Raw genomic sequence first — 18,636 nt, 5'->3', positions numbered from 1 at the left:
GGCTTAAACCTTAGCTATAATAAGCGAACTTAATACATTCAAACAAAAATTGCTGGATGTGCAGTTAGATAACATGCAGGTAAGCGTTACGAAGTACAGTGCAAATATCCTTTTTTTTTGGGGTGGGTCCGCCAGTGGCGGACCCACATTTTTGTGGCCCTGAAGCTTGAACAAACATGTTATGGGGGCCCCTTCGCAACCCTATATTATATAGTAGACACAGGCTTTTTAGGCAATGTGTACTAAAGCGGCTTCTGGGGCTCCTCCGGCATTAGAAGCCCTGAAGCTTTAAGCTTCCTTAGTTTCACAGTAATTCCGCCCCTGGAGAGCACTGGAACGGATTGTACTCTGATGTCACACACAAACACAATATAGGCCATGAGGAAATGGCATGTGCTCACCTAAACTGCTTCATATTAAATTCCTGTTATACCTTTGTGCACATTTAACAGTACGTCTGTCAGTAGGAAGTGAAGAGGAAGGAGAGAGCCTTCTGTTTTACTATACCCAGCACTTTCGGGTAAACATTAGTTCTTACACACTAGTCAAGTATTTCTCAGTAGATAGCCTCAACGAAAACCGCAGTCACACACACACACACACACACACACACACACACACACACACACACACACACACACACACACACATACACACACACACATACACACACACACCTCTACTACCCTCTGCTTCCCTCTCATCTCAGTGTTGGTCTTGACAGGGTTCAAGGCTCATCAGACGCACGACAGGTGCCTGGCGGAGAGGAACATCACAGTGGCCTCCCTCAACGAGACAGTTCCTGGTGCTGAGCTGTATGATCTTCTCGCTCGGCGCAACATCTCTCTTCCACTCTGTGACATCAATGAGGAACTCAAGAAGGTGGGTCCTTGTGACGTCCAGGAGGAATTCATGAAGGTGGGTTATTGTGTGGTTAAGAAGAACTGAAGAAGGTAGGTCGGTGTGAGGTCCAAAAGGAACTCAGGAAGGTCTATCAAACATTCAAGAGGAACTCAGGAAGGTCTATTAGACATTCAAGAGGAACTCAGGAAGGTCTGTCAGACATTCAAGACGAACTCAGGAAGGTCTATCAGACATTCAAGACGAACTCAGGAAGGTCTATCAAACATCCAAGAGGAACTCGGAAGTCTCTCTCAAACATCCAAGAGGAACTCAAGAAGGTAGATTCTTGGGACATCCACGAGGAAGTCAAGAAATTAAGTCACTGTAATGTCAAAGAGGAACTCATTATAACATCCACGAGGAACACAAGCTACCTAAAAAAAAAAATCACTATCGTCCTCAAGGAACTTAAGGGTGCAAGTTCCTGTGACATCCAAGAGGAAGTCAAGAAGGTAGGTACTTATGACATCCAAGAGGAACGTGAAGTAGGTTATTCTGACACCCAAGCGTATCTCAAGAAAAAGGTCCTTGATATATCTAAGATGAATTCAGGAAGTTATGGTCCTTGAGACATCCAAGAGAAACTCAGTAATGTAGGTCCTTGTGACATCCAAGATGAACTTGTGAGAAATTATGTACATGGTTCACAGGCATTAACTTGAATTCTTACATGCACATAATTTTGGCCAGGTACAACTAAAATAAACATTTCACTTACTGTTGATAGTTGTACCTCAGAGCTAGGTGGGACTTACAGAAGGTCACAACACTGCACCTCCTTCGATGCCCACTCACTTCAAACCTCCCTCACACAAAGTTGGACCTATCAGTAATTGAATTAACATTTAATAAAACCAGTAACTCTGGTAAATTAAAAGGTATGGATTGTATAAGAAATGAATAATGACCTGACTCAGGGAACATTGTTGGGTCCACCATGTTTGCTACTATTATGTAACATTTTTATTTATTCACCAGTTATATAAACATTCAGTATTTGTGGGTAAAACACCTCCCTAAACAATGACTAACAGACAGTTGGCCAACCCCTGCAGACTACTGAGAGAGAAGGTGCACTTAACAGCTGATGTGGATCCCTGGAGATCTCTTGTCCTCTTATTTTTTTATTCGTGCAGCCTTATTATAGCTGTTTTTTCCCTATATTTATCCATATTTCTTTGTTGATGATGTTAAAGAAATTTCTCATTCTTGATTCCAACCGATAAATCCATTTTTCGGCCTCAATGACACTTTACAGTAATACATCGCCATATTGTCAGCGTCTCTCCCCGTATCACTCCGCGGTCACTGCGCACCCAACCTTCACTCGTAATTTCTAGGTCTATCAGAGTCACAATTTTACTCACATTATTATCTGTTTACATTTATATACTCCAAATTTAGGAAAATTATAAAAAAAAAAAATCCACAGAACACAGGAAGGCGGGTGCTTGTTAATGAAACCTTGAAGCATATTATTATTATTATTATTATTATTATTATTATTAATGTGATCTGGCAATCCGGTGTGGTCCTTCTCAGCAAGGGGCTGGTGGAAGCTTGGTTCTCCGTCAGGAAAGTGCGAGAGAAAGACTATATATGTGACCATGAGGCTAATTCTTAAAATGTTGAGAGTGTTAATATAACCTGTGTGCAGAGTTACTGCAAATGAAATGTAACTACAGGTGCACGAGAATGGTAAACCAATACTGATGCACCTCAAAATATAGCAGTATGGTACAAAATATTGGTGCACCCATAAAGTTAATAGGACAATATACAATACCGATGCATCTCTAACTCTGAAGTTACTAGCATGGGGAGCAATGATGATGCACCTCTAAAGTTATTAGTATTGTTTCTCATACAATAACTTTAGAGGTGCACCAGCATTGTTTGTCATATACTATAGAGATCCACCGGTATTGTTTACCGTAAATGGTAAATTTAGCGGTGAACCAATATTATTTACTAGTAACTTTGAAGGTGAACCAGTATTATTTACTAGTAACTTTGAAGGTGAACCAGTATTATTTACTAGTAACTTTGAAGGTGGACCAGTATTATTTACTAGTAACTTTGAGGGTAGACCAGTATTGTTTACTACTAACTTTAGAGGTGTGTATGAGAAAGCATCAACTTTAGTTATGCCTCTCCCTATGACAATGTATGAGGGGAACACTATCTTCCATAAGGGAACACCATCTTCCTTATCTTCCCTCTGACTGGTCACTGACATGGTCGTCCCTCACCCCGTGTCTCCTCTCACCAGTCAGCAGCGGGGACTGGTCTAGCCTTCATTGTCTTCACGGAGGCCATTAACCAGTTCCCCTTCCCGCCGCTGTGGGCCATCCTCTTTTTCCTGATGCTCTTCACCCTGGGTGCCGACTCCCAGTTTGGCACCCTCGAGGGCGTCATCTCCTCCCTCATCGACCTCAAGGTCCTGCCTCAGCTCCGGAAGGAGGCACTCTCAGGTACACAAATATTACAGCTCCAGGAAAAACACATTTCCATATCTAGCAAAAAAAAAAAAAATTATATTATCCACTGTGGATAAATTCCATTTCTCAAAAGAATGCTAGTACAAGTCAAATTTCACCTCATTTAAATGCTGCAATAATACAGTTGAAAACCATTATTTGCAGTGATAAATTACCGATCTCACTGCTAGATAATCATCGCCACGATGAGGTAAGATCTGACCTTCACTGATCTCGTCACAAAACGGTATGATCAGACCTATTTGATTTGTTGTCCACCAGCATCATCATTACTAAACGCTTTGTAAATTTTACCACTAACTTGGATGCAAATAATCGTGTACAAAATTTAAATTGTCCTTTAGTTTAATATTTAGATCCGATTCGATATGGGTTGGCATAAAGTTATCAGCTCTGAATAATAGTTTGCATGTGTCACAATCTACATTATGATTATGACAGTCGAGTGCATGACAGAACACAACACTGCTCTTGTGTTCATGTACACTATTTATTTCCCGTTTCTTATGCATATATTCTTTTCTGGACCTTTCTTGCCATGCAAAAACACACCATCGTCAACACTGTTCTTTGGTTTAATCTGGTCACTATTTTAGTGTTATAATATTTAGGCCACAGTATTGAGCGTCCTTTTACACAACTCTTTGACTTCTTTTAGTTTTTTCATTATATGTTGGTTTTAAGTATTTATCAGTCTTTTAATATATGAATTCACAATGTATAGAATAATTCTCTGGCAGCAAAATTATTTTTTTTTTTTTTGAAATGAACCACTGTAATGTAAATATATGGAAACATTCCACGAGTTTTTCATACCTCATCAGTCGTAAAAAAAAGAACATTAATACATACACAATAAGAAACAAGACAATAATATAAACTTTCACTTACTGATCATGAGATGTAAAATAGTTTAGTTTCTGCTCGAGTGCTTAACTTTTCTATATACTTTACCTAAATATTTTCATCACAGCTAAAATGGGCAGGACCTGACCCGTGGCAAGTCCATGCTAAAAGTACCAAGGTATTTTACGCTATGTATGATAATTGTACTTATGCATACTTATACCTAAATAAACGTACTAATGCTTCCATCATTACAAGAAGCTTTATTAATCAAGTTGCTTAGCCACATGTGCTGTCCCTTTCCTGAGATGTTCGTAATAAGGTTTGTACTATTTGCCGAATCATGGAAAGGGAGTTTATCAGCCTTTTTTTTTTTTCATTTATATTTGAGTTTGCTTCCAGAATGCAAAGTGATTCATTATGACATGATCATTGTGGAGCAGGTGAGTGGTGGGTACATAACGTTAGGCAGACAAGTGGGAGGTGGATGTTATATTAGTGCATGTTAAACCTCATCGTTTTAAGGTTTTAACTCGGACCTTGATTACTGCAGCTGAATAAGCCACGTGACACAGCCTAGGTTACTCTCTCTCTCTCTCTCTCTCTCTCTCTCTCTCTCTCTTTGTTGATAGTGATTATACAATGATAATCGGTAAATAATGCAGCAACAAGACCTGTAAGAACTTAACTTAGCAGATAAAGACAGCCACTCTCAGGAACGTTAATAAAATTGTATATTAATAAGTGAAACAATATTTCAGTTAAAGAATAAATAAGACACTTGTTGAAGAATGTGTCACCTCTGCAATATTGGGGAATCTTTATTGAGGAAACTTCGCCAGCCAGAGGCTTCTTCAGTCTAATATAGACAAAAACGGTGGAAAATGAGGAGGAGTATGAAGTTATCAGTCCCTCATATTCCACAGTTCTTCTGTGTACTGGACTGAAGAAGCAACTGGCTGGTTAAACGTTTCGTAATAAAGATTCCCGAATGTTGCACATGTGTCTCATTCTTCAGTGTGTTGGTTTTCTAAATCATTTCCATCACAAGACACACGTGTAACACCTGGATATTTTTATTGATGTAGAAGTTTTGCCAATGTTTTTTTTTTCAGTTCAGTTTAGAGAATAAATACTGGAGACGTTTTGCCCACCGGTGTTTTTTAATATAATACAGAAGATAAATACTTGAGACGGTAGTGGAAGTAGAGAGTTACCATTAATTTAAATGATAAATAAAACCATTATTGTTGGTAGTAAGAGCAGTGTTGCCACCTCGTGCAGGGTTGGTGTGCGGCCTCTGCTTCATCATCTCCCTCATCTTCACTCACGGGGCTGGCAACTATGTCTTTCAACTCTTCGATGCCTTTGCTGGCAACATTCCTCTCCTGGTGATCGGCCTCTTCGAGTGTCTCGGCATCAGTTACATCTACGGGATCAAGAGGTTAGTCATATATTTGGTATCCTCGAAAGGATACCTTTAAGAGATTGTCTGAATTATTTTCCATTCTTTTTTTTTTTTTTATCGTCCTTTAACTTTTCGATTTTATTTTGCTCATAACTCTAGAACGCCTCTTCCTCTCATCTTTATATTTTCAACGCTTGTTTACGGTAAGAAGGCCCAAATTCTTGGAGAAACTAGTATGTTCAAGTGTCCCATGACCAAAGATGTTGAACCTATTTCCGGCATCCTGGCGTGCAAAATCGTGCAGTCTTTGATTTCCCAAATCATTAAAAACCTCCCTAACTATTAAAACCTGTCTACTTGGGGGTTCCACACTCTTTTATTTAAGTTAAGCTAGTTACACATAGAATAATTTAGTTTAGTAACTACATCACTTCTCACAACCTACACAGTTGTCAGCAGTGGGCACTTGTACGGCGAGTGCCATTGGGTATGTAGGAGCTGCCTACTGCAACTAGTCACACACGACACTAGAGCTGGTGACCAGGCGAGTGAACGAGACTTTACTGAAGCGTCAGTTTATTAACAGCCTAGTGTTAGAACGACTTATCCTATGGCAGGTCTTGTGCAGTGAAGTACTCTAACATTCGATAGCACATTACAACCCGAATTAGATAATATTTCACTACGATAACGACTATCTTGATACTGTACCAGGCGGTTACACATGTCTTGTACAGGTATCTCAGGTGTCCACGGCCTCAAGCGACCCCCACGCTCCACGTAAGTACCTCAAGTCCTTGTACTTTGGGAACCTGTGTGGGGGGCCTGCCGCATCCCTCCACCAGAGATCAACAGTTGCATCCATTTCAACACAACTGAATGTGTGTAACTAGAGGTAAGAAATAAATTCGGGCAAAGAAATAGGATGGGAGGTTTCTGGGCTAAAATCCATAAATGGCTTGACTAGGCTCACTAACCTAATCAATCATTCCCACAGACACTCTATTCTACACACCTGGAATGCCTTGAATAACATTCGGAAATCCTCAGTAACAGAGTTTCAAACCTTCTAAAAGGTGTTGGTGCAGTGTTGGTGCAGTGTTGGTGCAGTGTTGGTACAGTGTTGGTGCAGTGTTGGTGCAGTGTTGGTACAGCAGATTTAATGATTTTATGTGTAAAATAGTGTGAATTATTTATCTTCTAAATACTTTATTATTTAATGGCTGATGCATCTTAGGGTCAGGATATTAACTATTAAGTTTAGTGTGTGTTGACAAATTTGTTCATGTAGAAAAAATTAAAAAAATAACTTAAAATAAAATCAAACTTTCACCACTGGTGTGGTTTCCAGAATACAGAGCTTTGACACTCTGCTCTTGGGTGGCATAAGTTTCAGTTTGTCATTACTGAATAAACAGCAAATTTAATTTTTTTACTCAATAACTAAACAATGCTCCTTCCAATTGTCTTCAAAATACTGATGATGGATTCTATAATATTGACGTTGGATTCTATATTACTGACGATGGATTCTATAATATTGACGTTGGATTCTATATTACTGACGATGGATTCTATAATATTGACGATGGATTCTATAATATTGACGATGGATTCTATAATATTGACGATGGATTCTATAATATTGACGTTGGATTCTATATTACTGACGATGGATTCTATAATATTGACGATGGATTCTATAATATTGACGATGGATTCTATAATACTGACGATGGATTCTATAATATTGACGTTGGATTCTATATTACTGACGATGGATTCTATAATATTGACGATGGATTCTATAATATTGACGATGGATTCTATAATATTGACGATGGATTCTATAATATTGACGATGGATTCTATATTATTGACGATGGATTCTATAATATTGACGATGGATTCTATATTATTGACGATGGATTCTATAATACTGACGATGGATTCTATAATATTGACGATGGATTCTATATTACTGACGATGGATTCTATAATATTGACGATGGATTCTATATTACTGACGATGGATTCTATAATATTGACGATGGATTCTATAATATTGACGATGGATTCTATATTATTGACGATGGATTCTATAATATTGACGATGGATTCTATATTATTGACGATGGATTCTATAATACTGACGATGGATTTTGTAAAAACCATACCACGGGCGGGATATGAACCCGCGGTCAGAGAGCCTCAAAACTCCAGACCGTCGCGTTAGCCACTGGGCCAGCTAGCTTTTAAGATTCGTCCAACTAGGTATATTTCTACACCATAGGAAGGTTAGCATAGGCACCACTGTGACCACAAATGCAAGTTTTCACAGACGAATCTCCAGCTAGCGTGGCCGTGACGAACTCTAGCTAACGCGACGGTCTGGAGTTTTGAGACTCTCTGACCGCGGGTTCAAATCCCGCCCGTGGTATGGTTTGTTTGCAATCGTGTCATTACGATTTCGTGAGTCATGGATTCTATATTATTGACGATGGATTCTATATAATTGACGATGGATTCTATATTATTGACGATAAATTCTATATAATTGACTTTGGATTCTATATTATTGACGATGGATTCTATAATATTGACGATGGATTCTATATTATTGACGATGGATTCTATAATATTGACGATGGATTCTATATTATTGACGATGGATTCTATAATATTGACGATGGATTCTATATTATTAACGATGGATTCTATAATATTGACGATGGATTCTATAATATTGACGATGGATTCTATAATATTGACGATGGATTCTATAATATTGACGATGGATTCTATAATATTGACGATGGATTCTATATTAACGATGGATTCTATAATATAGACGATGGATTCCATAATATTGATGATGGATTCTATATTATTGACGATGGATTCTATATTATTGACGATGGATTCTATAATATTGACGATGGATTCTATATTATTAACGATGGATTCTATAATATTAACGATGGATTCCATAATATTGACGATGGATTCTATAATATTGACGATGGATTCTATAATATTGACGATGGATTCTATATTAACGATGGATTCTATAATATAGACGATGGATTCTATATTAACGATGGATACTATAATATTGACGATGGATTCTATAATATTGACGATGGATTCTATAATATTGACGATGGATTCTATATTATTGACGATGGATTCTATAATACTGACGATGGATTCTATAATATTGACGATGGATTCTATAATATTGACGATGGATTCTATATTATTGTCGATGGATTCTATAATATTGACGATGGATTCTATATTACTGACGATGGATTCTATATTATTGACGATGGATTCTATATTATTGACGATGGATTCTATAATATTGACGATGGATTCTATAATATTGACGATGGATTCTATAATATTGACGATGGATTCTATAATATTGACGATGGATTCTATAATATTGACGATGGATTCTATATTATTGACGATGGATTCTATAACATTGACGATGGATTCTATATTATTGACGATGGATTCTATATTATTAGCGATGGATTCTATAATATTGACGATGGATTCTATATTATTGACGATGGATTCTATAATATTGACGATGGCTTCTATAATATTGACGATGGATTCTATAATATTGACGATGGATTCTATATTGACGATGGGTTCTATATTATTGTCGATGGATTCTGTAATATTGATGATGGATTCTATATTATTGACGATGGATTCTATATTGACGATGGTTTCTATATTATTGTCAATGGATTCTATAATATTGACGATAGATTCTGTAATATTGACGATGGATTCTATATTATTGACGATGGATTCTATATTATTGACGATGGATTCTATATTATTGACGATGGATTCTATAATATTGACGATGGATTCTATATTATTGACGATGGATTCTATATTATTAACGATGGATTCTATAATATTGACGATGGATTCTATAATATTGACGATGGATTCTATAAAATTGACGATGGATTCTATAATATTGACGATGGATTCTATATTATTGACGATGGATTCTATAATATTGACGATGGATTCTATAATATTGACGATGGATTCTATAATATTGACGATGGGTTCTATATTATTGTCGATGGATTCTATAATATTGACGATGGATTCTGTAATATTGATGATGGATTCTATATTATTGACGATGGATTCTATAATATTGACGATGGATTCTATATTATTGACGATGGATTCTATATTATTAACGATGGATTCTATAATATTGACGATGGATTCTATAATATTGACGATGGATTCTATAATATTGACGATGGATTCTATATTGACGATGGATTCTATATTATTGTCGATGGATTCTGTAATATTGATGATGGATTCTATATTATTGACGATGGATTCTATGTTGACGATGGGTTCTATATTATTGTCGATGGATTCTATAATATTGACGATGGATTCTGTAATATTGACGATGGATTCTATATTATTGACGATGGATTCTATATTATTGACGATGGATTCTATATTATTGACGATGGATTCTATAATATTGACGATGGATTCTATATTATTGACGATGGATTCTATAATATTGACGATGGATTCTATAATATTGACAATGGATTCTATAATATTGACGATGGGTTCTATTTTATTGTCGATGGATTCTATAATATTGACGATGGATTCTGTAATATTGATGATGGATTCTATATTATTGACGATGGATTCTATATTATTGACGATGGATTCTATAATATTGACGATGGATTCTATAATACTGACGATGGTTTCTATAATATTGACGATGGATTCTATAATATTGACGATGGATTCTATATTATTGACGATGGATTCTATAATATTGACGATGGATTCTATAATATTGACAATGGATTCTATAATATTGACGATGGGTTCTATTTTAATGTCGATGGATTCTATAATATTGACGATGGATTCTGTAATATTGATGATGGATTCTATATTATTGACGATGTATTCTATATTATTGACGATGGATTCTATAATACTGACGATGGATTCTATAATATTGACGATGGATTCTATAATATTGACGATGGATTCTATATTATTGACGATGGATTCTATATTATTGACGATATATTCTATAATATTGACGATGGATTCTATATTATTGACGATGGATTCTATAATATTGACGATGGATTCTATAATATTGACGATGGATTCTATATTATTGACGATGAGTTCTATATTATTGACGATGGATTCTATAATATTGACGATGGATTCTATAATATTGACGATGGATTCTATATTATTGACGATGGATTCTATAATATTGACGATGGATTCTATAATATTGACGATGGATTCTATATTATTGACGATGGATTCTATATTATTGACGATGGATTATATATTATTGACGATGGATTCCATAATACTGACGATGGATTCCATAATATTGACGATGGATTCTATAATATTGACGATGGATTCTATATTATTGACGATGGATTCTATATTAACGATGGATTCTATAATATTGACGATGGATTCTATAATATTGACGATGGAGTCTATATTATTGACGATGGATTCTATAATATTGACGATAGATTCTATAATATTGACGATAGCTTCTATAATATTGACGATAGATTCTATAATATTGACGATGGATTCTATAATATTAACGATGGGTTCTATATTGTCGATGGATTCTATAATATTGACGATAGATTCTATAATATTGACGATAGATTCTATAATATTGACGATGGATTCTATATTATTGACGATGGATTCTATAATACTGACGATGGATTCTATAATATTGACGATGGATTCTATATTATTGACGATGGATTCTATATTAACGATGGATTCTATAATATTGACGATGGATTATATATTATTGACGATGGATTCCATAATACTGACGATGGATTCCATAATATTGACGATGGATTCTATAATATTGACGATGGATTCTATATTATTGACGATGGATTCTATATTAACGATGGATTCTATAATATTGACGATGGATTCTATAATATTGACGATGGATTCTATATTATTGACGATGGATTCTATATTATTGACGATATATTCTATAATATTGACGATGGATTCTATATTATTGACGATGGATTCTATATTGACGATGGATTCTATAATATTGACGATGGATTCTATAATATTGACGATGGATTCTATATTATTGACGATGAGTTCTATATTATTGACGATGGATTCTATAATATTGACGATGGATTCTATAATATTGACGATGGATTCTATATTATTGACGATGGATTCTATAATATTGACGATGGATTCTATATTATTGACGATGGATTATATATTATTGACGATGGATTCCATAATACTGACGATGGATTCCATAATATTGACGATGGATTCTATAATATTGACGATGGATTCTATATTATTGACGATGGATTCTATATTAACGATGGATTCTATAATATTGACGATGGATTCTATAATATTGACGATGGAGTCTATATTATTGACGATGGATTCTATAATATTGACGATAGATTCTATAATATTGACGATAGATTCTATAATATTGACGATAGATTCTATAATATTGACGATGGATTCTATAATATTAACGATGGGTTCTATATTGTCGATGGATTCTATAATATTGACGATAGATTCTATAATATTGACGAAAGATTCTATAATATTGACGATGGATTCTATATTATTGACGATGGATTCTATAATACTGACGATGGATTCTATAATATTGACGATGGATTCTATATTATTGACGATGGATTATATATTATTGACGATGGATTCCATAATACTGACGATGGATTCCATAATATTGACGATGGATTCTATAATATTGACGATGGATTCTATATTATTGACGATGGATTCTATATTAACGATGGATTCTATAATATTGACGATGGATTCTATAATATTGACGATGGAGTCTATATTATTGACGTTGGATTCTATAATATTGACGATAGATTCTATAATATTGACGATAGATTCTATAATATTGACGATAGATTCTATAATATTGACGATGGATTCTATAATATTAACGATGGGTTCTATATTGTCGATGGATTCTATAATATTGACGATAGATTCTATAATATTGACGATAGATTCTATAATATTGACGATGGATTCTATATTATTGACGATGGATTCTATAATACTGACGATGGATTCTATAATATTGACGATGGATTCTATATTATTGACGATGGATTATATATTATTGACGATGGATTCCATAATACTGACGATGGATTCCATATTGACGATGGATTCTATAATATTGACGATGGATTCTATATTATTGACGATGGATTCTATATTAACGATGGATTCTATAATATTGACGATGGATTCTATAATATTGACGATGGAGTCTATATTATTGACGATGGATTCTATAATATTGACGATAGATTCTATAATATTGACGATAGATTCTATAATATTGACGATAGATTCTATAATATTGACGATGGATTCTATAATATTAACGATGGGTTCTATATTGTCGATGGATTCTATAATATTGACGATAGATTCTATAATATTGACGATAGATTCTATAATATTGACGATGGATTCTATATTATTGACGATGGATTCTATAATACTGACGATGGATTCTATATTATTGACGATGGCTTCTATATTATTGACGATGGATTATATAGTATTGACGATGGATTCCGTAATACTGACGATGGATTCCATAATACTGACGATGGATTCTATAATATTGACGATGGATTCTATATTATTGACGATGGATTCTATATTATTGACGATGGATTCTATATTATTGACGATGGATTCTATATTATTGACGATGGATTCCATAATACTGACGATGGATTCCATAATATTGACGATGGATTCTATAATATTGACGATGGATTCTATATTATTGACGATGGATTCTATATTATTGACGATGCCACTTAGGTTTAGTCCTAATAGATGCAAGTTTAAAATTTTTCTGAGTTAAAAAAAACACGGATTCAGATCAGTTACTCCAGAATGATTTTTTTCTGATCGGCTTCAAACTTTTACCATTGATAAGGTTTATTAAAACATCTTGTCACTCTGAACTGTCCAAATTTCGATTGACCAATTTTATTCAGCAAATGGTTTTCCATGTAATAACTAGAGAATAGCTCTTCAGGTCAGCTTCAAACCTTAAATGTTGGTGTATCTTAATAAGTATTTTTGCATTATTTTTGGGCTGTGTGGGTGTCTACTTTTTTTTTTTTTTGTCTGTTTTATAAAATAAGATTTTTTAAAAACATCAAAATAAAATATTGATTCTTAGAGGACTGTAGAGAATCAAAAATTAAATATATATAAGAAAGCAAACTGAAAAAAAAATATTCTCTTATGTTTTTAAGTTTAACGAGAACTTTCGTATTTTTCGGAACATTCTCAACAACATTTTCATTTGCTTTCTTACAAATTTTCGTTTATTAGTCGAGAACACGTTAATCGATCGGCTTCAAATTTTCAACACTTGTGTAATTATCCTGACCAAGATTCATGGGACTATTCGTACGTGTGACTGACCTGTGCACAATGCTATATACATAGATCATTCCCAAATTTTTATTCCACGTGATAAGAGGAGACAGACTCCTGTCATTATTTTGTAATAAAATTTAACAATTGTGAACATCAATCTTCAGTGATTGATGCATCGTATGAACTGGATGGAACTTTTCATGGGTTTAGGCTGTGTAGGCGCAAATTTTGTCGGATTCTGTGCAATAACTGGGAATGTATCATCTGGTCAGCTTCAGACTGAGTGTTGATGTGTTTTGTTCAAAGGAAACAATCTCTTGATGTTAAGTTGTGTAAGTTATCACGTGATAGTTTTACTAATAAAACTGGTTTCAGTAAAATAATTGGAAAATGTCTCTTCTGATCAGAAATAAATCAGTGTATGACTTTATTTGGTTATCCCAGGTTGAGTCAACCTAATGTTCTTTTATGTGTCTGTAACGTGTGTGTCCTTAAGATCATTATTAAAAAAATTTATGTTACTGGTATGTACACGAAGCTTATGTAAAACTTACTTTAAAAGCTCGTAAATCTCCCTTAGAGAAAAGTTTGGACTGGTTTACATGCAATAATTGCTAAGTATCACATTTGATTAGCCTCAACCCTTCCATGATGATAACCTGATAATGCAGGTTCTGAGCAGCTTCAAGCTTAATGTGCTTGTGTACTTGAGGATAGTCGTCTCTCTGGTCTCTTGGAAATGTTTGAATTCGATTTGGATTTTGTTTAGCCTCATTTACTATTTTAGTTAAATTGTTTTTATATTAGTTTCCATGTGATGACTAGTGAATGTCTCTTTTAATTCCTTTCAGATCTTCAAGGCTAATATTTAACTGCATTATCAGCTAATACTGACTCACTCTCCACAATTACAATCTCGTGCATTGAAACCCAGGGGACTGTGGGTTACTGAATATGGGATTACCTTCCTCGGATCATACAGCGACAGAAATACATCTGGTTATTATTAAACTCATTAAATCCCAAAGGGTCATATAGTGCTGGGAGAATGTGAGGTAATCCGGTTTTATTCAAGAAATGGGAGGGTAACTCTTTTGTACTGAGATTAAGGCAACCTTCCTTCCCTTGAGGTGGGGAGAGTGGTGTTGGTGTTGGTTATTTGGTCTGTACGGTAGCGACATCTGTTATCTTTATGTATATATGATGAGTTATTCAGGAATTCCACAGATGATTTTACAGAAAGAAGTTGAAAGTTATAAAATGTTTTTCATTCCTCATAAATTTTGTAGGTACAAACACTGGTGATAAACAGTGTAAACAACTAAAAAAGAAACTGGAAAGTTTGAACATTATTCAGTCACGTCTCCATAAAACAGACTAGTTTCTCCAGACCCACATCTCGCTACACTTGAATCTTCCTCCTAAGAACTTTATACAACTGGTAGAGATATGAGTAAAGTTTCCACCTGTTCTCTTTCGAGTCCGAAATTCTACCATGTAAAAAAGGGAATGACAAAGGGATCACAACTCAGTGTTGTGCTCATTAACATCTACCCTGAACACAGAAGCTGCTTGTTATTCATCATTCCCAGCAACATTACATGTCTCCACTATGTGGATGATATTTTAGTCATCACCTCAGTATTGTTTCATAACAAACTTAAATAATCTTAAGTTGGTTAAGCTGTTGATCAAATTTATACTAAGGGCTACCTGTTACTTCTACCAACAGACATTATTTAACCCATTATTATTCCCACCATAACACGAATATTAAGAGAGGAGTATTTTTTTCTCTCAGAGTTCACAGAATATGCAGCGCTGCGTTCCTGAACGATGAACTCACTTGCATAACTAATACCTTTGTCTCTAAGATTTCCTGTCAAAAGCAACACTTGCTGACAAAGGCCTCTAGCATCTACCAAATCCCTAAAGTTGACAACGACACCGCAAGATGAGTGATTCTACCCACAGGAGACACAGCCCATATCCTAGCTTCCTCTTAAGAAAGATGAAAATGTACTCTGCCATCGTCACCACAAAAATTCTCAAGAACTTACTCGACCATGTTACACAGCAAAAACCAACATTCCGTGGGTGTATATACCATCCTGTGTAAAGGTCGTGAGAGGGAAACGGGAAAGATCTAAAAAGATTCGTATTAAGTAGCTCAAGCACGCCTGCAGCATCAATAACTAAAACAACGCTTATGGGGTGCGTATAAACACTGCCTTATATAATATGAACTGGAAACAGTCTGAACTTATCAGTATTGTTCCGCCTATTTCCCGGTGAGACTATATTACCCCCGAATGCAAAAACTCACCTTGACAATGATACTCCCATAACAGCACCAAATGCTTAAACATCAATACACAACCTTCACCCTGATATAATAGACACACAAATGTATCACGCACCCTCCACAATAATACACCCTCTGTGACATATGCATTGTAAATTCCTCGCTTCCATCTCAAAAACGAGATTGAAAATACCGAACGTCCTTTGTGTTTTCATTGCTGAACTATATGAGAATATCGGGCCCTTGTACTGACACACTGCCCGTTAGCAATTATACAGTTTATAGCGATTCAACAAGTGCTTTCCAGGCTCTTACACATTACTTCAGTCCCTGCAAGGAACTTGTATACACCTGCCTCACCTTCCTTCAAGAACTCCGCCCTCAAGGTTATGACATCCGTTCCCTAGGCACTCGCACATTCTGGAGTAACACATGTCGAGATAGTTGATGAGCTGCTAAGGCAATGAACAATGCAACATTCAATACATGTATACCACTGCCAACTTCACATATAGCATGCAAAGGTACTCTGAAAACAATCATTACAAACAAATTCGTTGAATATTGGAAAATTCCATGCTCATCAACATACTATGGAACTATTACAAAGAGCTGGGATGTGTGGAAACTCACAAGTCGTAAAACTAAAACACTAGACATAACACTGGTCAGACTAAGACTGGGACACATTAAGCTAGCAGCTCACACCTACAGGTACAGAATTATATGAATGAAAACTGCACTAGATGCAATGTTACAGAAACAATTTTCTCTTCCACTGTATTCGACATCACATTGCAAGAGTCAGAGTCACACATAACTCTGCCACGACAAATATCCCTTCACCACTAAAAACATTTTAGGAGGTAAAATCCTCCTATTACACATAAAGCAGAACATAACTAAAGAATTAACTCAGTTCTTCCACACTTCCAACAAACTGGGCAATATCTAAATACCATCAGTAACCTAGTATTTTCACCTGGCAGAGACAAGAAGAGCACTGTAAAGTAAAAGGACACAAGTGCAAATAATGTGACATTTTATTGTGGCAACGTTTCGCTCTCCAGGAGCTTTGTCAAGCCGTTACAAACAGTACATAGACACAGAGGGTATATATAAGCTCAGTGAGGTGCAATACTAGTGGTAGTAGTAGTAGTAGTAGTAGTAGTAGTAGTAATACAATATGTTAGAACTTCCACATGAGTAAAGGATATAAAAGCTATACTTGGGAAACATAAAAATTGGTTAGACGAATATTTCTATTGGAGGCTGGATAGAGAAGGTCTGTTTCAATGTTCATTCTCTGTAATGTGCTTGTGTAGTATTAACAGGAGAGACTATGTGATGGCAGGGTTTACTGTTTTCAGGAGGATTCTTGCTAAGATTTCAGAGATGGAGAAGCTGCCTTTGTTTTGTTTAATTGTATTAGAAACAGCTATTAGTGAAGATTCAAGACACTTGCTTTGCGGAAATTAGTTTCTTTGATCACTAATTGGGCGTCCCTGAACTTCACGAGATGATTGGTGGAATTTCGGTGTTGTACACAGGCGTTGATCAAGTTATCGTTCCTACATGCGTAAATGTGTTCATTCAGGCGGGTGTCGAGGTTTCTTGCTGTTTCACCTACATAAATCTTGTCGAAGATTGAGACACTTATGCAGCATATGGGAATGTTTATTCAGGAAACATTTCGCCACACAGTGGCTTCATCAGTCCAATACAAAGAGGAAGGCGTAAGGAGAGGAGTATGAGGTAATCAGTCCCTCAGCCTGGAGTCGATGTGTTCAGTTCATCAATCTTGTAGAATGTACATTCTACAAGATTGATGGACTGAACACATCGACTCCAGGCTGAGGGACTGATTACCTCATACTCCTCCTCTCCTTACGCCTTCCTCTTTGTATTGGACTGATGAAGCCACTGTGTGGCGAAACGTTTCCTGAATAAAGATTCCCATATGCTGCATAAGTGTCTCAATCTTCAACTTGTCGGTTTTTCAAACCATTCATCATAAATCTTGTCGCAGCCTCCACAAGAAAAGAGCTCTTCAGATCATTTATTCTCCACGCACCCACACCACTCCCAACAAAGTTATAATTCTT

At 35.6% G+C, this 18,636-nt stretch overlaps 1 protein-coding gene across 1 annotated transcript in view; it reads left to right on the top strand.

Moving 5' to 3' along the window:
- The window catches only part of LOC128685668 (sodium-dependent neutral amino acid transporter B(0)AT3-like), a 44,157-nt gene that overhangs the window by 8,635 nt on the left and 16,886 nt on the right, over positions 1-18,636 (top strand). Inside the window, exons 3-5 of the mRNA XM_070088109.1 lie at positions 725-882; positions 3,176-3,377; positions 5,535-5,694. Coding sequence (XP_069944210.1) covers positions 725-882; positions 3,176-3,377; positions 5,535-5,694 — 520 coding nt within the window. The remainder of the gene's footprint in view (positions 1-724; positions 883-3,175; positions 3,378-5,534; positions 5,695-18,636) is intronic.

This window comes from Cherax quadricarinatus, chromosome 23, assembly GCF_038502225.1.
Source record: "Cherax quadricarinatus isolate ZL_2023a chromosome 23, ASM3850222v1, whole genome shotgun sequence".
NCBI classification, from domain to species: domain Eukaryota; kingdom Metazoa; phylum Arthropoda; class Malacostraca; order Decapoda; family Parastacidae; genus Cherax; species Cherax quadricarinatus.
The sequence above is the reverse complement of the archived record's forward strand: the minus strand, read 5'-3'. Positions and strand labels throughout refer to the sequence as shown.